The sequence below is a fragment of the Hypomesus transpacificus genome, chromosome 18 (assembly GCF_021917145.1).
Source record: "Hypomesus transpacificus isolate Combined female chromosome 18, fHypTra1, whole genome shotgun sequence".
Classification (NCBI taxonomy): domain Eukaryota; kingdom Metazoa; phylum Chordata; class Actinopteri; order Osmeriformes; family Osmeridae; genus Hypomesus; species Hypomesus transpacificus.
The window spans coordinates 10,789,778-10,814,004 of record NC_061077.1 but is presented as its reverse complement, the minus strand read 5'-3'; the positions used below and the strand labels follow the sequence as shown (position 1 = coordinate 10,814,004).

At 41.9% G+C, this 24,227-nt stretch overlaps 3 protein-coding genes across 4 annotated transcripts; all 3 read left to right on the top strand.

Moving 5' to 3' along the window:
- Nucleotides 1-351: 351 nt before the first annotated feature.
- r3hdml (R3H domain containing-like) lies at nucleotides 352-3,153 on the top strand. The gene is made up of 6 exons (XM_047040812.1): nucleotides 352-464; nucleotides 1,184-1,513; nucleotides 1,815-1,933; nucleotides 2,114-2,216; nucleotides 2,398-2,513; nucleotides 2,675-3,153. The coding sequence occupies exons 1-6, from the start codon at nucleotides 459-461 to the stop codon at nucleotides 2,796-2,798; spliced, it is 798 nt and encodes a 265-aa protein (XP_046896768.1). The 5' UTR covers nucleotides 352-458; the 3' UTR covers nucleotides 2,799-3,153.
- A 2,062-nt stretch (nucleotides 3,154-5,215) lies between these two features.
- On the top strand, nucleotides 5,216-20,080 carry hnf4a (hepatocyte nuclear factor 4, alpha). Of its 2 annotated transcripts, none has more exons than XM_047040740.1 (10): nucleotides 5,216-5,351; nucleotides 14,900-15,074; nucleotides 15,320-15,414; nucleotides 15,933-16,039; nucleotides 16,128-16,283; nucleotides 16,947-17,034; nucleotides 17,211-17,363; nucleotides 17,844-18,080; nucleotides 18,290-18,412; nucleotides 18,928-20,080. In XM_047040740.1, exons 1-10 carry the CDS (start codon nucleotides 5,303-5,305, stop codon nucleotides 19,068-19,070), a joined length of 1,326 nt encoding a protein of 441 aa, XP_046896696.1. In that variant the 5' UTR covers nucleotides 5,216-5,302; the 3' UTR covers nucleotides 19,071-20,080. The 2 variants fall into 2 exon arrangements, with proteins under 2 accessions (XP_046896696.1, XP_046896695.1); XM_047040739.1 differs by lacking the exon at nucleotides 5,216-5,351 and adding an exon at nucleotides 13,433-13,555.
- A 915-nt stretch (nucleotides 20,081-20,995) lies between these two features.
- On the top strand, nucleotides 20,996-24,172 carry ttpal (tocopherol (alpha) transfer protein-like). The gene is made up of 5 exons (XM_047040789.1): nucleotides 20,996-21,165; nucleotides 21,559-22,018; nucleotides 22,149-22,342; nucleotides 22,590-22,700; nucleotides 22,857-24,172. The coding sequence occupies exons 2-5, from the start codon at nucleotides 21,574-21,576 to the stop codon at nucleotides 23,133-23,135; spliced, it is 1,029 nt and encodes a 342-aa protein (XP_046896745.1). The 5' UTR covers nucleotides 20,996-21,165; nucleotides 21,559-21,573; the 3' UTR covers nucleotides 23,136-24,172.
- Nucleotides 24,173-24,227: the final 55 nt, after the last annotated feature.

Here is a 24,227-nt window from a genome sequence, read left to right as displayed (position 1 = left end):
GTTCCACATGTTCAATCAAACGCATCAGTGCAACAGTACCAGTGGCCATGGAGATGTCTCTGTGCATGATCAAGTAATCATATGGAACCATCAACAGAGGATGGCTGATCAAATATTTTTCTTTCATTTTGGTGATGCTCTGTGTTTGTGGTTTCTACAAGACTTGGAAGGTAGTGGTGAGTTTATATAATACGGGCCTGCACTGAGGAAACTAAATCACCTATCAAATTGTTCTCTGGCCTGTAGGAACATCCCTGTGGGAGGATGGAGAAGACTGGAAGGCTCGTGCGTCAGATACCCTCAGACAGAGTTGGCCCAGTTAAATTTCCCTGCCACATATGTCCGGTGGGCTTGTTTGCAAAGGCTCGTGTTTAAGTGTGGATCTGCACCGCTTCTCAGCTCCTGCCTAGCTTGCCTCTAACCCAACTCTAACCCGCCCTGCAAGAACGGGATCACAGATGCAGGTATGTGCAGCCTTATGTGTCCTAGAGTTCTCTCTCTGTCTCTTATCTGCATGCTGGCATATTGATACCACTGTGTTTTATATTATGACTTCTGTAGGATATATTATGTGTTCCATCATTTATTGCTGCTTTAAGTATGTGTCAGGATGAGATGATTGGATACCTTGGTTGTAAAAGTTGATGTACTTTCTGCTATATAGATATGATATGGACTGACAACTTAAGCTAAACATAACAACATTAATTTAGTCATTAATCAAATTATTACTGAAATTTGTGTTGTTGAAATCCTCAGTGTGTCTATACAGATCATTTTCTCTCCAGTTTACCTCCAAATATATATTTTGTGGATCAAAAAGACAGTTGAGTGACAGAAGATTATAATGGAAATCATCAAATGACAAAATTATAGAAGAGGACAACAAGTGCTTAAATTGAATACAGTCTTGTTGAAAGAATGAAAAAAACTCTCAATTAATTTAACAGTTAATACATCTTTATTAAACTGTTTAAATTACATACAAGCACACCGAAAACAAAGCAACAATGGTAATCTACCTCATTGTACATTAAATACCTCATTCAATTTGAATAATTTTAATTTGAATCCAGTAAACCATGTTATGGTTATGTTAACCATGTGTTATTTTATGAAGGGAAATGGAAACTTTCCACAGTGAATTTACTTACTCTCAACCTCTCTCTTCTCCACAACTCAGAGGCCAGTGCAAGCCCTGTACTGCCCAAGCTCTCTGAGGAGGGTGGAGATGGGTGCTGCTTGCGCTCAGCTACTTTTTGCTGCCATCTTGTGGACAATGCCTTACCTTGGCACGCCTGCTTCCATGTTGTCCGGCCCCACAACCCTCCTCAACGTGACCAGTGCTGGTTGGGAGGCATCGGACTCAGACATCAGGAATCTCCCTGGCATCAACATGCCTCGCAGTAGGCGGAAGCGAGCCATCTCGTCTAAGGAAATGAAGGCCTTGTTGGATTACCATAACCGTGTTCGTTCACAGGTCTTTCCCCCAGCTGCCAATATGGAGTACATGGTGAGGCCCCACAATAGATACAGTGTCACACCAAGGAAACACATAGGCCACCACTTTACTGCACTATGTGTGTTTACACCATACGAGTTCTCAAGTTTCTGTTGAGAGACTTAATTGTGTGAAAATCTGACCCCATGAATATTCAGAAGAGGATATTTTTTATTATAAGGAATATCATGATCAAATGTATTCTGGTATGGTTTCCTATTGGAAATCTGAGATAAGTGTTGAACCGCTGCACTCTCTCTCTTTCCATTGTGGTGTATCTCACCTGCCCTGTCCCTTCCTCTGCTCTCTGTAGGTGTGGGATGAGCGTCTGGCTAATTCAGCAGATTCCTGGGCTTCACGCTGCATATGGGATCATGGACCAACACAGGCCATGAAATATATGGGCCAAAACCTGTCAATCAACTCTGGAAGGTACACAACCTTGTCATGCAGTCAGAACTGGGTGTGAAGATCTTCCAGCTGAACAAGTGTTACTTTCATAACGGACAGAAATATGAATAGCTACTGAAAAAGCCAATATTGATTTGGTGGGGTTTGGAGAAAGATAAGTACTTCTTAAAATATGACACTCCTCTTCCTTATTTTGTTCAGGTACCGGTCGATCATTGAGTTGGTGAGGTCATGGCATGATGAGAAAAGCTCCTTCTCCTACCCTAACAGATGTAGTGGGTCAGTCTGTACTCACTACACACAGGTGGGGTTTCAATCTTCTACCTTTGTAACATGAATACTGTTTACCTGTCAATACCGCTGACAAACTAGCGTGGTTTATTAGTGGACTGGTAAAAACATATACTTGTTCTCCCATACATTACACAGCATCCAATGGAAAGTTTGAGTCGTTTTGGATAACAAGGGAATCTCATCTGTTTTAGATGGTGTGGGCAAGCACCAACAGAATGGGATGTGCTTTGAACAAATGTTCAAACATGTATGTGTTTGGGAGCACTTGGAAGCAGGCAGTGCTTCTAGTTTGCAACTATTCTATAAAGTAAGTTCAGATACAACTGTATTATCTGTGTTTGCCTGTTCTGCATGTTCAACAGTACACAGGCATACCCATGTGTTCGACACAGGCTCACTCACAACACATTTTCTGATGAATAGACACAGTGAGTAAACAGTTTGGAACATGCTTTATTGCCCTTGCAGAGGTAACTGGGTTGGAGAAGCACCATACAAGCGTGGTAAGCCCTGCTCTGCCTGTCCGTCAAGCTATGGAGGCTCCTGCCGTAGAAATCAATGTTCCAAACCAAAGAAAAGGAAGAGGCATTAGAGGTACAACACATGAAACTCTCCTGATGTTTTAACAGAAAAAATTACCGAAGTTCCCATTTTTTTTTGTGAACTTTGAATTCATCTCATCTCTCTCTTTCGTTAATATTCAAAGACTTTTAGAAAAGTGCAAGATGCTAAATGTTGGGAATTCATGAAAATATATCAAGGGCGAAATAGTCAATCACACATTAGGGGGACAGCTGTGGGACTTTCTGTGTTGGCGCATGCACCATTTTTTTTAATCAAAAGAAAAGAAAAGTCAGAGCCAGTCTACATATAGGTGGCTGTCGGCTAGCTCAGTGGTTCCCAACCCTGGTCCTCAGTAGGCTGTCGGCTAGCTCAGTGGTTCCCAACCCTGGTCCTCAGTAGGCTGTCGGCTAGCTCAGTGGTTCCCAACCCTGGTCCTCAGTAGGCTGTCGGCTAGCTCAGTGGTTCCCAACCCTGGTCCTCAGTAGGCTGTCGGCTAGCTCAGTGGTTCCCAACCCTGGTCCTCAGTAGGCTGTCGGCTAGCTCAGTGGTTCCCAACCCTGGTCCTCAGTAGGCTGTCGGCTAGCTCAGTGGTTCCCAACCCTGGTCCTCAGTAGGCTGTCGGCTAGCTCAGTGGTTCCCAACCCTGGTCCTCAGTAGGCTGTCGGCTAGCTCAGTGGTTCCCAACCCTGGTCCTCAGTAGGCTGTCGGCTAGCTCAGTGGTTCCCAACCCTGGTCCTCAGTAGGCTGTCGGCTAGCTCAGTGGTTCCCAACCCTGGTCCTCAGGGCACCCCTGTCCTGCATGTTTTAGATGTTTCCCTGCACCAACACACCTGATTCAAATGGATGGGTCGCTAACCAGCTCTGCAGAAGCCTGCTTATGACCATTCATTTGAATCATGCAGGACAGGGGTGCCCTGAGCACTAATTCTACAATCCGAAGTTCTAGTGAAATTCACCCAGTCGTTATCTAAGGGATTATTTTAGCCAAATACTGGATATTTACCATCCATAAATATGGGCCTAAAGTCTGTCTGATTTCACGCTCCTGACTCACTCATTGACGGTGCACAAGAGTACAGGTATAGGGAAAACATGACATGGATTTCAGGAGAAATAGGTTTCATTAATGTATAGTGTCAGGCAAGTCGACTGGATTTGGGAAAATGGACCGGCCGGGATTTGATATTTTCAGAGCTGGAAAGAAGACGTACGAGCAGTCACATCGATATTGCCCACATAATCACACAGTTCGATCAAATGTTGGGGGGCCCCTGCCCCTGTCCCCCATAGAATTAGCCTATGCAAGTACCACTATTGTTGTCTTTGTTGAATGTTGATGCACCACTGGATCTAGTGGTATGAATCTTTTTCTTTTTTGATGATGATAACATTACAAATATCAGTCTGATTCTCCCCATGAAAAAAAAAAAACTTAAGCTACAAAATTGTAAACCATTAGAATGTATCTTTTTTTGTTGATATCCTGTACATTTTTTCAGCTTTTCATCTGATCATGGTGTATATTGAGAATAATTATAGAGTTCATGGTTCTTTTATAATTATTATTTTATGTAAAAAAGACTGTTTGCACTGTTAGGGATGTTGTTGGCTTGAGCTATTTACTGAGACCAATGTGTGGAAGAGTAAGCACTTTCATGGTTCATCATGATGGCATTGTACAGATGATAATTGTTTGTATTGTAGACCTAGTTGTGTATTATTTGATCAGAACAATGTATTTTCCATTAAAGAGATCCTGTTTGGGCTGAGAATGGACTACAGTGTCAGTTCATTCCTCAGCTATAACAGACAGACATTGAACTTAATAGCAGGACTTGGCATTTGTACAGCAAGTGACATTACATCACCAGTTCCTCAAAACTTAAACAACTGACAAAGTGAGCTATGGGATGGGATGTTTTCAAGAACATAATTATATGAAGTATTTCAAGGAGGTCCTGATATTAATGTGTTGCCAAAAGGCAGTGTGCTGCTCATATTTTTCCTTGCATAACCTGAGGAAGAAAATATTTTTCTGAACCAAAACATGGAGACGTCACACACAGAGAGGTGACACCCTGTGTACATGCTCCACTCCTGTGTCTTTGTCACATTCTCCCCACCTGTCAACCTTTTGAATAAACCTTTTCATAAACTCCACTGCCATTTACCTCCCCCTTTACTTTCAATATCCTCTCGATGACTATAAAAAAAAAACAGTTTGGAGGTGGAGTGAAAAATAGAAATAACTTTCCTATTTGAGTTTCTATCATCTTGTTGCTATAGCTACAGCGGCCATATAGATGGGTGTCCATATGAGCCTGGTTACTGTTTAACCTCTCCACCCACATTTGCCCAGATTAGGAAAATCAATAAGATAACAGGAGTACTGGCCTTACCTTGCGCCAACAACACCTTCCACACAGTAACGCTTGGTTTGCCAAACTTCCATATTTCACACCTGGCATTAGTGAATACTAGGGAGGACAGAAGATCAAGTACATGGTCTGAATTACAGAACAAAGGGACAATATGGTTAATGTCAACTCACAAGTCAGTACAAGTATGGATCCTACATCTGGTGAGTACACACTCTCTTCCATTATTTGGCTCACGGTCTCAGAGAAAATGGAGGACCATGCCATCTGTTTGCGCTATGTAAAAGGTGGATGTCACTTTGCTAAATGCAAGGTATTTCTGACTGGCAATTAGTTCCTGTTGAAAAACATCATCGCCATTGTTGTCAAGGTCTTTCACACTGCCATAATGTAGGAGGAGTGTCCCAGACATGGACGTTGTTGTAAACCTGCCCAGAGGCAGGAAAGATTGATACTTGGATATGATAGCTGGAGAATCAGAGCCCTTGACCCCAGTTGGGTAAAGGAGATGATGATGATGCTGATGATGATGATGAGGAGGAGGAGACGGAGGAGGAGGAGGGTGAGTTTAAGAGAACCACTGTTATCGTCATGGTTACTATACATCATATGTGAACAGCTGTGTTGTGGTACATTTCCTGGCATCTGCTCACACTGTTGTATGCTGCTAATAGATCAGGATATTATATTTCCATAATAAAATAATGATTATCAGTGTGCTTGAGTGTGTGCTTCAGGACAACACACACGTCACCATGAGGTGTCTTCAGAAGGCCAGCAGGCAAACACACCACATAGTGGCAACGTGAGCCTGGAAATTGTATGGACATTAATGGGGGTTTGCTGTCATGTCCTCATTCACGCATTAGATTTGCATGTCAGAACTGGGAGATGCAAAACCCTTTGAGTACAGACACAGAGGGATGTACAATGTCCTACCAAGATCACACTGTTGCCCTGTTCTGTAGCAAGACTGGCTTTATTATTTATTCAAAACGGAAACTCTCCCTGGTTTGAGGATGCTGTGAGACATCTTTTCATCTTTTCATCATCCTGAAGTAGATGTTAACAAAGTGCATACTGTCAGAGCACCAAGATAATTGTACTGTGCCACCATTCATTTATGAGGACTAAAACGTGTGTCACATGGGGTAAAACGTACTGTGCATGTTCACATTGTTACTGAATTAGGCAGCAACAAATGTTTACCTTATGTGGGTATTAGTCAGTACAATAGCTGCATTTTGTCAAATCATTTGTTTACCACTTTATGCTTAAAGGATCTTCAAAACCAGGACATACATGTTGCAAATAAATGTATTTGGCAGCGACCAAGTTTAAGCTTCTTTCTGGCCTAGATCTTTGGTAACACTTCGTTTCTTTGTGCAGACAAATATGTGCATTGCAGTCCTGAAGCCACTAGAATTGTGCTGACACAATTTGGTTTTGACCCTTCAAAATACAGAAATGTGTATGTGAAACTAAATATATATGAATGTTGAGTTTCTAGATCATGCGCGGATTGCTAATACTATACAGAATTATCTTAACACTATGTTCTTGTACACAATTAGCTACAAATGGGAATTTGTACATTTTCATTGTTAGTTTTAGTTATACAGTGCCAACACACCAACAAAACACCAGTAAAACACCTACTAACTTCCAAGAAACTTAATTTGTTGGTAATATTATATTTTCCATAACCAAATTACAGACGTCTAAGTTTACTTGGTCAACGGTCACAACCTGGACAAACTCTTGCAGCTCTATTATTTGCAGAATCAGTTGGCGAAAGCAAACATAACAAACACAACTGAACAGCCCCTCAGCGAACAGATCTGTTTGCCCGAAATGCTGAATGACTTGTGGTGGGGGCCAATTGGCTGGCCGGCAGTCAACCACGACCAATCAGCGACAGAGCAGAATGAACAACAGCTAAAGTCAACACCAAGACCTCACCTTTTCTCACATGAATTGGTTTGAATTCCAGAGAAAACAACAGTTTGAGCGTAAAGCAGTAGAGCTATGCGCCTTTATTCTGAAGGACAATATTAGGAGAGCACTGCTTGTGGTATGCTGGGATTACTGGAATGATACCACATACCATATATATATATATATATATATATATATAGTAAGACAGGAAGGGCCCTTGGGAACTCCAGATTTGCTGTGACGTGATGAGATTGCTACTTCCCTTGAATGTCCCTCAGGCTGAGGCTGAACAGGTCTGTTCCTCACATCACCTCTTTCTGATCTATCATACTGTCAATGACAGTAGGTAAACAGTGGTCATTAACAGCCTTCTCTATGTACTGTAGTTTCTCTATGTACAGTAAACCGATTTGCATACAGTGAATAACTGTCCCTCAGTGCAGGTCTAAAGAGTCAGTTACATTTAGGCCTATCCTATCCTGTTTAAAATAAAACAGATTTGGATTCAGCCTGCATGGTTTCCAATCTGCCAGGCCAGACAGATAGAGAGAGAGAGAGAGAGAGGCAACCTCATGAGATCAGTCTCGCAAATTAGTTCTAGTAAAGCACAGTTCTGTCTTGGAACACAGACAAGTCCTTCTCCTGGTTCAATGGCCCCCATCTGATCCCCAGAGCACGGCAGCCAGGTGAAGAAGAGGGATGTAGTGGAAACCCTGCAGGCAGAGCTACAATTAGCAGCCTGCATGGATGGGGGCATTGCACAAGTCTCCAATCAAATCTCATTGTGACAGGCATTAAAGGATTATCCCTTGTTACCACGTTCCCTTTGGGCCCTGTGGCAGTCCGGCCCTTGCTGCAGCCCAGCTCTCTGCTCCTTCCCTCTCTCCCTCAGTCTTCCTGGGTCGGAGAGAGCTGCAGGCAGCGTCCGTCCAGCCACAGGCTGATGGGCCTAAGCTCAGGGTTGGGAGCCAGGCCTCAGGAGGATGTATGGAGAGGATGGAGCGTCGCTCTACACCACCCCAGGTACAGGACTCACAGTCCCATGGGCTGTTCCACTGCACACGGGGAGCTACTGGGGCTCGTCTGGGAGACAAGGGGAGTTGAGTGGACCTGTGTGTGAGTCTGTGAGTGTTTGTGTGGATTTCTCCACCTCACACAGCAAGCTGCTGTTTGTAATTCTTACTCAACGTAGTGCTGTCAGAAGGGGCAAATGAGCTAGGCTGCTAGCAGAACAAACAAAGTGTTGTCATGCGCCGTTATGTATGTACACTCTTATGTGTTTTATATAAGGGTTTATTTTGTAAATACAATGAACAGCTTTGACTCCAGGACTGAATTCTGTTGCGGAGGTCTCAAGGACCTGCATGCCATAGTCTTTTCTTTTTGGGGCAACCGATAAATGTAAGAACAAACTAAATCAGTGTATCCACATTTCTGTTTCAAGTCCGAAACATATCAGATGCAGGGACTAGCCCACACAGATGTGAAACACTGTGGAGAAACACGATTCTAAAACATGGCAAACTTTGACCACAAGGAGGCATTACTACCTTGTAACTGTCCGATCTGTACACTGATGCATGGGTTTTTCGGCATGTATTGTTCATTACCATCGATGTGCAGCACTATCTGACCGTCTGGCCTTTTGCTCCTCACAGTGTTGACAGATCAGTTAGTGCTTCAAGAGCTGAGGTCATTCCAGTGACCCAGCTAGCCTACAGAGGCAGAGAGACGCAGTGAGTTGAAGCCTTGCGACAAAAGGCAACGAGAAGGGATGAAAAACACAATAGTGCACAACAAATTCATTACTAAAATGAACCCTTAGACGGGTCAAATATTTCACGCAGATATCAACAAAGGCTCAAAGTGTCTTCTAGAAAACTTGGTGACTTTTTGCTGCTTGCATTGGTATCTGATAGGTTTGAGACGATGGTGGATAAGACTAAATCCCTTGACCTCATGAATCTTCAGGTTATAGGTAAAGCTATAGATTGAGTGATGACGAACGGGCCAGTAGAGAAACATCCAGATAAGTGGCCCTAGATGAGAAGCTGACATGAGTGACTGGGCCAGCGGTCAAAATGAATCCTCAGCAAAACAGCAGTTAATGATTGCTGGGGTTTATCAGGCACTGTGATTGATTCACGCGGAGCATCGGTCTGCATGTTTATTGATGCAACTGTTTACTTACTTGGTGCACTGGGGCTACCTGGGGTTTTCGGTCAGGCATAGTGAAAACTACGGACTGATGTGAAAGAATGTTTTACGAATATTTTGAACAGAACATACTCCAAATGAGGTCGCTGACATTTAGTTATTTCCAATGTTAAAAGCATTTTTCTTGTGACATCCACAGCTGTTTGGAATTTAATGTCTGACATTGAAAGACTATTCAAACAGCTATTTCATGTTCAGTCATTTATAGTGTGAACCTCAAATTAAAACCTAGCACCAAGAAGTTGCAATCAATCATGCTTTGATTTTATCTGCTGATGTGTCTATTGCTGTGAATAGCCTGTCACGCAAACTACACCTCTTTATGTCTTTCATTTCTCTTTCTCTATTTCTATGGTAAAGTCTTGCTATCTCCCCTTTAACCTCCATTCTGCACACCTTTATTTGCTGACAACTTTATTGCCCAGTAATACTGGGGGTTTGATGCCGTACCAAATTAGGCCCTGGTGGTTTATGATTACCTTGAGACCAAACAGAAAAGTTGAAAATCATGAGAACCCTTTTCATGTCAGACAACTCTATCTACAGATCCTATGAGACAGTTCTAACTCGCCTACAGTATAAAAGCAACATTCCAAAGCACATCTCTTTGATAAGAAATAACAATTTGACTGTTGTTCAAATGAGACGTCTTATAGAGCACATTTAAATCATTAACAATCATTCCAGGCAAGCTAAGATAGACAATCTTAAGGAGACCCAAAAGGTTTTTTTGCAATGCGAGTTTGACAATGCGGTGAACACAGGACAGGCCTGTGAGGGTCTTACCCCTGTAGTCTATTTCATGACATTTAAACATAATGAATGAAATTAGTTTCTTTCAGACACATCATTTGAAACAAAAACCATGTAGAATCAAAAAATGAGACCATTCGTATTTCTAATGGTCGATACTTGACCGAACGAGCTTCAATGAGAAAGTACAGGAGAGATGTGGGTGGGAGAGGGGGGGGGGTATTAAAACAACATCATTATCTAACATTAGAAATATAGCTAATATCATATCCGCCATAAAGCAACAGATGACATCCATTTTAACCAATATACACATGAAAAGACCCAACAATATTCTGTTGCCATATAATAGACAGTATTCCCTCTCAGCCAGTCAGAGGGGCTTGCTTAAGCGGTGTGGTTTGTAGATAGTTATCTGTTGACAAGGTCTTCGCCATGACACTACACTCACATATCACCTGCATCCAACACAGACAAGCAGAGCCAGACTGCAGTACTGGCCTGAAAATGTGCTGTAGCAAGCACATTACCACCTTCTTTCTTTCAGGCTTATCATAATCAACACTCCAACATGGCCATCATAAACACTCACATTTTACCTGTAGTGGAGCTCGAGGAACAAAGTAAGTTCCTATACAATGTATTCCATATCCTAAAGCTTCAAGAAGGCCGAAATGGTTTTCCCCCAAAATCTGATATGTCCAGTGTGTTTCTTTTAGCTTCAACTACCTCTTGCCATTGGGATCTAACTTGTAAAATGCAATGGATTCATTGAGCAGAAGGTACAAATAGGCAGTGGTGACAAATGGAGTTTGGTCAGTGGTCGGAGATTCCTATTTAGAAGATAGACAGGACTTTGTTCACAAACTGGAGTTTGAAGTTTCAACTGGGAGAATCACACAAGTGTTACATCAGTTCTCAGTATTCCTTTGACTTTTAGCCCTGGGGCAGGCAGGCAGGAAGTTTGGGTGACTGATTATAAGACAGGACTCCCATCCCAACATGGCTGCTTCATATAAACCTCTTGTGTGATTCCAAGACAGGGCATCTTGGAATAACGTTATCTTTGGATTCTCTTAACAATTTTCATTGTTGTCATTGATTTTAAGAGAGATAAAAGTTAAAGACATCAAAATGCCATTTTGAGAATCCCACTATAGAAAAAGCGGTGTGCCGGTGTTCTGCAGACGGTTGCATGGGGTCTGCACTGGCAGGTGTGTGGGACTAAAAAGAATGTATTAGCTAAGTGAGGTGTATGTGCCCAGTGAACTGCACAACCTCCAAGTTGTACCAGCAGCTCTATGAAGCCCCCCCTGCACTGCCCACCCAGGGGTGAGGAGAGATGTCTATCTGTGTGATAATGAGGACAACACTGAAAAAGGCTGGAGATGTATGTGAGGTGGTGATGATGAGAAAGTGTCTCTCCCTATCTGCACCAGGGTTGAACAGTGTGTAACTGTGCCTGTGATTAAGAAAACTTTAACCTTGCAGATTATACTTTATAGGCCTGTATATGACTGTTCTTGGAGGAGTTCACAGTAAATGAAGATGGTGGTGACGATAAAGTGTTTTAATGGCAGGTTAGATAAGATTTGTTCTACGTGACTCATTCATTACCTCTCACAGATTTCTGATGCCACATTAGCGTTTCAAGACAGTGAACCAACCTCATAAGCAAATATGCCAATTTCTCAGGGTTTTCTGAGAGAGACTGAGCTGAGTGATGTATGTATGATGTAATGACCCCTGTCACCTCTGCCAACAACTCTTTTAACAGTCAAAGATGTTCTTAATTGAAGCATTGAAGTCAACGTTGTAGTTTAATGTAATACATTCAGAATTTTACAAAAGAACTCCCCCCATAAAATAAGAGCATTATGTTCTGAATGATGGGTTTTAGACTGAGCACCAACTCTGTTGATGAGGCTTGATGACATCATTGTCTCTGCTGAAAGGATTAAAGGGTTTTCATCAACATTCTCAAGAACTGACATCACACAGGGCACCAGACTGGAGGAATGTTATGGTGTTTGCCTGAAAGACATTATTTTATGAATCTTGTATACTGTATGCTCTAGGTGGGTGGTTATCAAGTTAACCTGCATGGTTTAACTGCACCAGCCAGGTCTCTGTGAACCTGAGATCGTTGACCTGTTGCTTTGTACTGGCACTTTTCCTTCTTTAAACACAGGAGTAGTGTTTGCTGTGTCCCATTTACAATTATTTGCCTAATATTGCAACATTTATTTTTTAAGATTTGAGTAGCTTTATGCGGACGAAAAACCCAAAATATGTTTATACGATGGCATCATTAAGACTATACAGATTAATCCTCAGATTAATATGTTAGATAAATCCTCTATGAGACCTCAAAATACAGTACTGTTCAGCCAAACCAACGTGCTGTACCAATACTGAAGGTGAGGCATTTATAATCTCACACACCTCCGTTACATAGCCAATGTCCCTTAAAATCATTCAATTTGACTTTTAAAAGAGACACTTCTTAGTACTGAACAGTTTTTAAGCATTTGGATCATGGTGCTGTGTCACATGTGCACAGTATTTTGTGGAACAATGAACTCTTTTACATAAAGGCAACAGTTTACTCTTAGCCAGAGTTATTTTTCTTGTTAATTATGCAAGAATTAACTGAGATTTAACAGAGACACATTACACGTGAAAATAGAACTTAATCCAGAATACAGACTCCCCTTTATGACACTTTTTCAGGTAAGATACACCTCCACTCTCTCTAAATACTGAAATAGAAGGATAAATACAATGTAGATCATTTGCACTCATGCAACATACAATGGGCTTTATCGAGAAATGTTGTTCCATTTGTATTATCACATGGATTTACTGGTTTAAACTGGTTAAAGGCGATGATGTAAAGTTGTCACAGCGATCTGGCATAAGTTTCACATTTAATGGCTCTCACAAAATTGTTGATCCATTGCTGACAGTAGGGTGGAGGCAGAGAAGAGGAGAGGAGAAAGGGTGGGTTGGAAGGAGAGAGCTACAGAGAGATCCAAGTTGTGTTATCTTTTAAAAACAACCCCTGATTCCCCATTGAGGAGGCTAGTTAAACATCAACCAGACTGCCACACTACCTCTCTCCTGGTTAGACCTAGGAGGAGGAGATCTGTGCTGTCAGTCACCGGCCAGCCAGGCTCCTCGTGGTCTACACTAGGCTGGATGAGACGGTCCTCATCACACACACACACGTGCACAGGGGGGGGGGGGGGGGGGGGGGGGGGGGGGGGTAGACCTACCTAGGGGGCGGGGCATAGCCAAATAGAGGGTGGGGGTTATGGTGGTGGGGGCACTTGACTTCTGCCTCTTGGACAAGTCTTTCGTCCCACTGTCAGGTAGCTGAGCATTTGTTTGTCCAAAGTACTAGTAGAGATGGACATGGCAGACTACAGCGAGGCCTTGGACCCAGCCTACACCACCCTGGAGTTTGAGAACATGCAAGTGCTTGCTATGGGCACAGGTGAGTCACACACTGTGAGCCAATACGGAACTTTGAGACGTTTGACTACTTAAATATCTAGTCAGATGGGCTGTAAGGATGTGATTAAAATGGTTTGTCAGGTGCCTATTTCCTCATTTCAGAAAAAGTATGAGAATGTGTTACGGCCTGTGTTTTGGACATCCGTGTTTTTTCCTGGCCATCACTTTTTGTTCTGATGGAACTGAGTGCACTTCCACGTTAACTAATTTGGCTTTGGGAAGAAACCGGTATAAAGTGAATCTTTCCTGTTCTAACCTGTACACTGTTGTGATAGTGGTTTTATTTCACTCCAGGCTGGTTGGGTAGGGTAGGATAGACATTCAGACACAGCAGCAGGGGGTTCTGTGTCATGAACATCCTTCTCCTGTTACCAAATGGTGGGTTCCCACACGTTCTGTTGTGTAGATGAAGCTCCCAAGGAGGATTTTTCTCACAGCTGTCTGACAGTATAATACATTACACCTTGTAAGCTCAGATGACACTGCCATCATTCCCTATTCAGTCTCCCATGACTTTTGGATGGGAACTTGAGTCTTCCATTAATACATTTTCCTCAAAAGCAGCGTAGCCAATTGATTGTTGTAATTCCCACTATGTAGTATTGTTCAACTTTGAGCTGAAACAAACATATTAAAAAATATATGTATAGATGTAAAACACAGTGGAAGTCTACATCATCAGTTCTAGACTGCTTTCTATGAGCTATGATTGATTGAACCAGTCATCTTATTGATGAGTGTGAGGGCGGATGAGAGAAGACAGTCTCAGTTGATTGCCTTTTCCGAGGTAATCAAGCCCTCATCAATTTAGCTCTGTTTGTTTAGTCGTAGGGCTCTCAGCTTTCAGATAGGCAGTACATACTGTCATAGATCACAGGAGATACTTATTATGCCCCCTTTGATCAGTTGGTCAAGCTGACTCCAATAACAGTGCTGTTCTCACCTTGGTGAAAAACAATATTCACACATCTCATACCCAATTAATAAACACAATTTATTTGATGGTATACTCCTCTTCATAATATTTTCTGACTGTACAAAGTTTCCCTTCGTGGAAATCAGTCACGTTTTCCATTTTTGTCACTGTAGTACAGAATGAAGTAGGAGATTACTTTTTGTGCACTAACTCTCTCACTAACGCATGTGATGCATGACACTAGGGACCAGCTTTTCATTCGGAACCTCAGATTCTCTATCCAGTGACCCACAAGCAGGATCCAGTGATTGTTTACCTGATGCCAACATCCACTTTCTCTCCATCGTCTCTCCCAATCTCCCATCTCTTCATCTTTCCTTCCCTCCCTCTCCTCCATCTCCTTCTCAGACTCCTCGCCGGCTGAGAGTGCAAACATGAACACAGTTAACCACCTGGGGGCGGGCACGCTGTGCGCCATCTGCGGGGACCGGGCCACGGGCAAACACTACGGAGCCTCCAGCTGTGACGGCTGCAAGGGCTTTTTCAGACGAAGTGTCCGCAAGAACCACATGTACTCGTGCAGGTGAGAACCTGCCCTTTAGAGCACAGATGTCAAGTGATAGATGACTCCATTGCATGACCATTCCATTGATTGCTTGATGGTCGTTTTGAAAGTTGCCATTGATCTGTTCTGGTTTAGCAACCAGGAGGAGGCTATGACTTGAATAGTTCACTAACAATATTGTGAAGAATCTTCATACGTTTTCTCTTGGTTGGCAGGGACTTTCCCCAGGATCGACCCTAAACTGTCTTTATCATACTTTACAGGTTCAACAGACAATGCATCGTGGACAAAGACAAGCGAAATCAATGCAGATACTGTAGACTGAAGAAGTGCTTCAGAGCCGGCATGAAAAAAGAAGGTATCAACTGTATGCTTACTAATTTTATTCATTTCACAAAATGTAATTCAATAAATCTATAACATTTAAGAGCATTTCAAGCACATGAAGACATTAGTAGCAGAGATTGACCCAGTCTCTGTAAGCAGTGGACATCCAGTTTTATCATCCAGCCACTATCGTAGAGTGAGGTCAGAGCTGTCTCAGTCAGACTGCTCATGTGGTATGTTGCAATTGCCAAGAGAGCCGTGCCTTGTTAATGTTCACTCTGGGATGCACTGAAGTCTATGACCGGCTTATGCTGAGCAAACATTTCTGAAGGCATTATAGCCACATACTGATAAACACCACAATCGTGGAAGCCCTTTTCCCCTCTAAAAAGGTCTATCCTCACATCTCTCATTTTATCAAATTGTACCAAACATAATCCCATGCCATTATTCCTTTCAAACATTTAATCTGTGTAATTGACATTAATAAAACAGTCAGAAAAAGCTGGTTAGAATGCAACAACTGAAGTAGGAATGTTTGTTTCCCAGCTGTACAGAACGAGAGAGACAGGATCAGCACCAGGAGATCCAGTTATGAAGACAGCAGTTTACCATCTATCAATGCACTTATCCAGGCAGATGTCCTCTCAAGACAGGTATGGAACATGGTGGCCACCCTAATCTAAATGATCATATGTAACAGCCACATTTGGCCATGTAAATGACGGCACATGACCTATGTAGATTTCGTCACCCGGGCCTTTAATGAATGGAGACATCAGAACCAAGAAGATCGCCACCATCACAGATGTATGTGAGTCGATGAAGCAGCAGTTGTTGGTGCTGGTGGAGTGGGCTAAATACATCCCTGCCTTCTGTGAGCTGCCCCTGGATGACCAGGTGAGACACATGGAGAGACACCAGGTCACTTATCTACCAGACTACAACTCCTGTGACCTCCTGCACATAACTTCAGCCACATTCTAAAAACCAAATGGTTCCAAATGTGACTGGTGTTATCAATGATCATCATTGAAGAACATGCTGAATGTGATCCTATCTAACAGGTTATGGTAAAAGTTATACAGTGGGTTAAAAACATGTTTTCAGCACTGGCCACTTCTCTCTGTATCCTCGGGTGGAGTGGTTAATGTGTTTTAATGTCCGGTTAGAATATGATGAGCTGGTTTGAAAGTTCTATCTATCTTGTCCAAAACAGTCTTGAATCATTAACGCTGTGATCACTGGGGCTTGGTAACTGATTTGCTGGTGTTTAATTAGTGAGGGTTCCAACAGGTATCTTCTCACACTCAGGCACACGCGGCCACACACCGCCAGTGCAGTCTATGCGAGCATCTCTCATTGGTTCAAATTCTCCCAAAGGGACACATTTCAACTGAAGTCTTTAGATTTTCTTTTTGGGGAAAATAACACACTGCTAAGTAGCATTGCCGATAAGTAAAGCTAGTATCTACATCAACTTTCGCGTCATGCTTTAAATACATGTAAAAGCAAGAACTGAGGTGTTATTCAGCAGGTGATCAGTTAAATGGACTGTTTCAGGTGGCCTTGCTGCGAGCCCATGCTGGGGAGCACCTTCTCCTGGGAGCTGCTAAGAGGTCTATGATGTACAAAGATCTTCTGCTATTAGGTACAGTACAAACCACCAGTATTACGTACAGTACAAACCACCAGTATCAATGTCAGCATAGATATCTAACACAGTCCAAACAGGACTGCTGTTCACATGAAAATGATTCATTTTCTCAATTGTAAAACAAGCTCCCAGTTCTAACCAAAACATTTATTTGATTCCATATCAAACAGGAAATGACCACATTATTCCCAGGAACTGCCCAGAGCTGGAGGTGAGCCGAGTAGCAGTGAGGATCCTGGATGAGTTGGTGCTTCCATTCCAGGAACTTCAGATTGACGATAATGAATATGCTTGTTTGAAAGCTATTGTTTTCTTTGACCCAGGTACTTAATGCCTAATAACCATACTCATAGGCACAATCAAATATAAACGTGATATAGCGAGATCATGATTACAATATTGGACAACACTTTACATTATCAAGGAAAGTATCACACAAGTAAAACGTGTTGGGTTTTCCAGGGTTAAGTGGGTGTTAACATTGATCTTGTTCGGTAACACAACCTTCAAATGTCCTACACAACACATACTCCTTAATGTAAAGTGTTTCTGAATATTGTGCTTTCAAAAACCACAGTAAATTAATGCTAACTGTAAACTGTCACATGGAGCATTTGAGGTGTAGTGTCACCTTTCTAACCTTGCTGCCCACTCTCTCTCTCTCTCTCTCTCTCTCTTTATCTCTCTCTCCCTCTCTCTTTATCTCTTTCTCTCTCTCTCTCACTCCCTTTCTCTCTGTCTCTCTGTCTGTCAATTTCTCCCTCTCTGTCCTTCTCTCTCTCTCTGCCTCTTTGTTAAACCAGACGCAAAAGGTCTTAGCGACCCAGGCAAGATCAAGCGGATGCGCTACCAGGTCCAGGTCAGCCTGGAGGACTACATCAACGACAGACAGTACGACTCCAGAGGGAGGTTTGGGGAGCTGCTGCTTCTGCTGCCCACTCTGCAGAGCATCACCTGGCAGATGATCGAGCAGATCCAGTTCGTCAAGCTCTTTGGCATGGCCAAGATCGACAACCTGCTCCAAGAAATGCTTCTTGGTGGTAAGAATGTATAGTTCATCTGCATAGTTGCTAAGATAACTACTGATCAATGTGACCCAAAGTTGAGTGAATTTAATTGGCAGTTTCCATGAGTTGGCGAGTTGGAAACATTTCCATACTGTACATTCAACAGAAGTGCAGGGTTGTGATGATCACAGAAGACAGTGTTATAGTGTAACTGAAACAAACAGAATGGTTCTCTCTCTAAGGATCTGCCAACGAGGCCCTTCATGCACCTCATTCTCTACACCCTCACCTGGTACAGGAGCACCTCAGTAGCAATGTCATTGTGGCTGGCAACATGGCCACTCCGATCCACAACGGACAAATATGTAAGTAACAACGTTCATTTCAGTCATCTCAATTTAACTCGATTGAAGATTACGTATCTCAGAGCTTTTATCAGCATCATCTTTATTGCTGTCACATTATCTAGATCTGGCCCAGCTAATGACAAAGTACAACAAACAGTATTTGTAATATCATGGATATGGTAAACATTATTGGAGGCCAGCGATGGGCTTTACAACACTGGCATCTAGTCTCATATGCAGCCTGCAGGCCCAGTCAGGTAGTTGGAAGGACAAACAGGCTTGGCAGCAAAGTAATCCTCTATGTTCTTCACAAGAGACTAATCTGGCTTATTTTGTCAAAGAGAGCTTCTGTTATTTTTTCTTAACATTTTTAATGCTCTCAGAAATTTCACAAAAGTGCTTATTCCTCGTCTGAAATGTGTGTTTTCTCAGAAATGTTAGCCTATACCTCAACGTTAAGGTGTTTATTTGTGTTTTGACACTGTGGGATGTGTCTAACAGTTCAACATGATGTGTTTTATGGTCTATTGCAGCCACTCCTGAAACCCCAATACCCTCTCCACCAACTGCCTCAGGCTCAGAACATTACAAAATGTCTCAGGGGGTGATAGCCACTGTGCCCAAGCAGCCAAGCTCCATCCCTCAGCCCACTATCACCAAGCAAGAGGCCGTTTAGCAACTCGTCCGACAAATTCAACCATCTAAACAAAAGAATCATCATTACAAGCTACTCATTTTCCCTTCCAGACAATTTAAATAGGGCAATACAATATACAGAAGTACATTTTGAACTAGGCTATGTTGAATAGGATGAAAGGTTAAAACAATAAAATATATTTATATAAACTGATCTGTTCAAGAAAACTAAGACTCAGTTGGATCAACTGAAAACTGTTTAGGACAAAGTAGCTGTTGAAGAGAAGAGTACTTTATAGCATGGGTTAAAGAGTGTACTCCAGTTAACATCAATACCCACAGATATGAGGTGCTTCTTTATTTTGATAAAATGCTAAATATGTCCTACATACACACAAGTGTGTTGATTAAACAAATGCATTTGACTTATAGTAAGAGTAATGCAAGGTAGACAGAGTACAGCCTCTAAGCCTACAGTATATAAGTTAGGGTTACTTAATGTTTGTATGAATGTTACAACAGGCCAATGACGAGGCAGGCTTTTGTGTTGCACAGTATTTCTAAGATGGCTGACTATAATAGACCAAAAGTATGGTCAAGACTTTGCAATAAATGCAATGTCACATTTTAAAGCTGTTTAAGAAGACGAGTTGGTTCTGAAAAGAAACATATGTTTTCATGTATCCTATAACCTTTGACAGGTTCGGGTATCCCTCCCAATTATGTATTTACTGGAAATGTATAAAGTTGTGCAACATGTTGAGATTGAGAGAGCATTTAATACTGTCTCCTAAAACCACTTTAATAAAGTTAAAGGCATTTACAGGTTTAGGAACACATCATTTCCAGATACAAGCAAGTGTTTTTAGACATTTTCAGTTTTACTGTAAAGAGATGTTATTTTTGTTTCTGCTTAGAATGCAATTTTGTCATTTTGTCTTGACAGAATTAACTGTGCCTTACAAACTATATACAAATACACTGCCATTAACTAGAAATATGGGCAGTGGTTCACCTTACAATGTGAAGATGAATAAAATTTCAAGGTTTATTTTTACATCGAATTGTGCTGTCACATTTAATCTTATTAATTTATCTTATCTACGTCGATTTGCTTTACAGCAGATAAAGTTTGGAATGTGGAAGGGGTAGGCTAATTTGAAAAACATGTTACTGATGAAATCACGAGGCCTACGTGGCAGTGCACGGTCAAGGATAATTAGGACTGGGTGTTGCCAGATGATAAACTGTCGTAAAGTCATTATAGATAGGTGCGATTATATGCAAGAAAGCCAGGCGCCTTCTATTACAGCTTTTTCCTATTCCCACATGAGCAGAAAACAGTGATATCTCAGCGTTATGGTAGGTTCAACTCCTGACAGCGGGACAGAGCACACGTACGCGAATACACCGAAAAATAGTTTTACCAGTAACTTTAAAAGGTTTTTGCATGTGTCCCTATCTATCTGTATGCTTGTTGGTTGGGGCAGCAAATGGTCTATTCTCCATAAAGCAGGCAAAACCATCTGCGAAACGGAACTCGTACGCACTTGCACCACCTATAGGATGAAAAAAATACTGACATATGCCATGTCAAATGTTTACCTTATTTTTTTTTATTAGCAAATTATAAGGCTGCAATTGACTAAATTTGTATATTATAAACCTTACATATTGTATAAAAAGCTAAGAGAAAAAACTGTAGGCCCATCAACACATTTTCATAAAACACGTAGAATATGTGAGGTAGGTTTAATTAATAAATACAAATTGCATAAAAGAACAATAAATATTGTTTAGATTCTCTATCTATTTGAATATGTAATAAGATAAACTTGAAGAGGAGATTGTTAGAACGAATCTCAAAATGTTTACATCATTTCAAGAAGGTAGGCAACACATGACGCACTGACATCACATGCTACATAATTAACCAAAGAGAAAGCGCACAACGCTTACGTAGACGATCCCGGAACAGATCATTAATTGCTCTGACACTAGGCTGGGTAGATATTGAACGCTTCTGTGATGCTATCTAGTCAACCGTAGTTTTGCGGTAAAATGAGGATTTTCGTCATGTGTATCTCATAGATGACTACAAGGACTGACCAAGAAAATAATCATAACACATTCAGGTTCGTAGTTATCCAGTCACCCGGTTAGTCGCATACTTGAAGACAGCCCAACTCATCGTCGTTCTGTCAAAACAGTTTGAATATAAATACTGTTCTTGCATGACTGTCACTCGTAAAATGTGAATTTTATTGTTGTTCTTTTGTGGAAAATGCAAACCCCACCATTGTTTTGTGGATTGTAAGCTGCGTGTACAAATGTCAATGACAATAGTGCCTCTCATGGTAATGGTTTTTGATGGTCTGTTTAGTTTGTTGTCTGATTGATGAATTTCTGAATTATAAGCCAAAAAGAGTTCTAATTCTTGTCTCCATGACAATTCCTGAAACGGTATTATTGTATTTACTGTATTTATTATTATTATTATATATTTATTATCTTTTTTTCTATAACAGAAGCATATTTGGTCAATGGCAGAAGATAATGACAGTATTGATCTTGGGTCCACCATGGACCCCCTAGTGCCTGTTAGTGGGTTCCCTGGCCCTCCTCCCCCTATCTACACCTGCACCCTGACCCCAGAGCTGGTGGCCAAGGCCAGGGAGGAGCTCCAGGAGAAGCCAGAGTGGCGTCTTCGGGATGCCCAGGCGCTGAGAGACATGATCCTGAAAGAGCAGCCTAACCTCAGGACCCGGCTGGATGATGCCTTCCTTCTGCGATTCCTCCGAGCCAGGAAGTTTGACTACGACCGTGCCCTGCAGCTGTTGCTCAATTACCATGGGGGCAGGAAGGCCTGGCCGGAGGTGTTCCAAGACCTTAAGCCCTCCACTGTGAAACATGTCCTGGACCTGGGCTTCCTCTCAGTCCTGCCCCATCCAGACCCCAGTGGGCGCTACATCCTCTGTCTACGACCTGGTCAGTGGCTGTTCTCACTACTGCACATATGCTTGTCATTGTAAATCAAACTCTTATCGCAGCTAGGATGTAAATCAGTGGGAAGCAAGATGGCCCGATTGATAAAAGTGTTATACGATTTGTTTTTCAGGAAAATGGAAACCAAACGACTATCCGTTTGTTGACAACATACGAGCCATCTACCTGACTCTGGAGAAGTTGATTCAGCCTGAGGAAACCCAGGTCAATGGGATAGTCATCCTCGCAGACTACACTGGGGTAGGATTGTCTCAAGCATCGAATCCAGGCCCTTTCCTGGCTAAGAAAGTTGTGAGCATTCTCCAGGTAAATCATTGTATTTTACATTGAAGACATGTTAGCATCTCTCAGAATAAGATATAAACCATCCTTACTAGCCAGATCAAGCAGCCCATGTTTAGCTATTTGTATGCTGCATTGTATAATAAAGTTACTGTTGTCAAAAATACTGTTATCATTTTTGTTACACTGCAATGCCATTGGTATAAAACTGTAATAACAGTTCTAACATTCCCATTCTGATCCGTATGTTTTTCTGATCAATATCCTACAGGATGGATTCCCTATTAGAATCAAAGCTGTCAACATAATTAACGAGCCTCGGATATTCAAAGGGATCTTTGCCATCATCAAGCCTTTCCTGAAAGAGAAGATGGCAGAGAGGGTAAGCGTTTACTTTTTGCCTCTTAAAGGAGTCAGTATTTTACACAAAAGGCCTTGAAGTCGATCATGGCATTTACATGTCTTACACCTCCAAAACAGTCCAATTTTAGAATGGTTTAAGTGAATCAAAAACATGTCTTTTTACTTGTTCCTTCAGTATGTGCTCCATGGGTCCGACCTGCGTTCCCTACACCGTAACATCCCCCGGTCGGTCCTGCCAGAAGAGTATGGTGGCGTGGCGGGCCAGCTAGACATGTCCTCCTGGTCAAAGACGCTTCTGGACTCAGAGGAGGAATTCCTAGTGGAGTTCTGCCAGCCAGATCCACTGGAGGGCGTAGTGCTACCAGAGTCCATGCTGTTTGAAGGGGACCAGGCGAGCGGTCAGGATGACGACTCCTTCAGGGGCCTCCGTTCTCAGCTCTATTATTGCTACTGAGAGCGAGCGAGCGCGAGAGAAAGAGGGAGAGGGGAGGAGAGAGGAGAGAGGAGAGAGGAGAGAGATGGCACTGGCAATACTGGTGCTACTGGGAGGACATTACTGACTGGCAATGCTGCTGCTACTGAGAGGACATTACTGTTTGCTTTGTAACATGTAGACTTAATCATGTTTTAATGAGGCAGTGTTATGTTCTAAAAGTGCTACAGGTCAAAGAGCAAAATAGTGCTCTCTGCATTCTTTTTACCCTGCACACCATTATCATTGGCAGCTTCAGACTCTTAAAGTTTTTTTTTGTGTGTGCAGATGCATGTTTACACATTGGTTGGGATCCAAATCGATTTTAAATGTGTATGCTTATCAAGGTAATTAATCCACGTTCAAGAAAACACAATTTCCTCATGGAAAATCCCTGAGTGTCACGCCAATCTTAATCTAGTGAGAATGTGCATGCCCCAGCCATTCCTAGACCAGCTCTGCATGGTCACAGAGTTCTGCACCTCGATAGTTTCCAATACTGTTATAATCTAAACTCCACTAATGCTTTGCCTTAATCTAAAAAAAATAGATTAGAAGGGGGTTCTCTACCAAAGCAATATTTATGTGCATTATCATTATTTTACACTGTCTTGAATTCACTGATGCTGTATCTTATTATTTTGTACTGTTTTATGTCCTGCCTTATGTTTTCTTTTCCTCAAAATGACAATAGAGTGAAACTGGTGTCATTGCATTCCTATGTTAGAATGGGAAAGTAGTGTTTTTCAATTAAATGGATATATGTCCAGTGTCCGCCTATACATGCCAAAATAAGACTAACAACAGCCATTTACAAATTTGGTTCTAGGGTGCCAATGTTGTACTGAGAATAGTCTATATATTTTTTTCTAATACATCAGGTCAAATTGTGTTGTATTTTTATTTGTTTGCTATCCATTTCGTTCAACAATTAAGCCAAACCTGCACTTGTTCATGTTTTAAGTATGCACTCTGCAGTGCTGTTTTGCAGAGGAGATTCTAATAATAAACCCAATTTCAAATCATTAGTCTGCTATGTTGAATGTGAGTAATGTCTTTTCCAGAGCCAACATT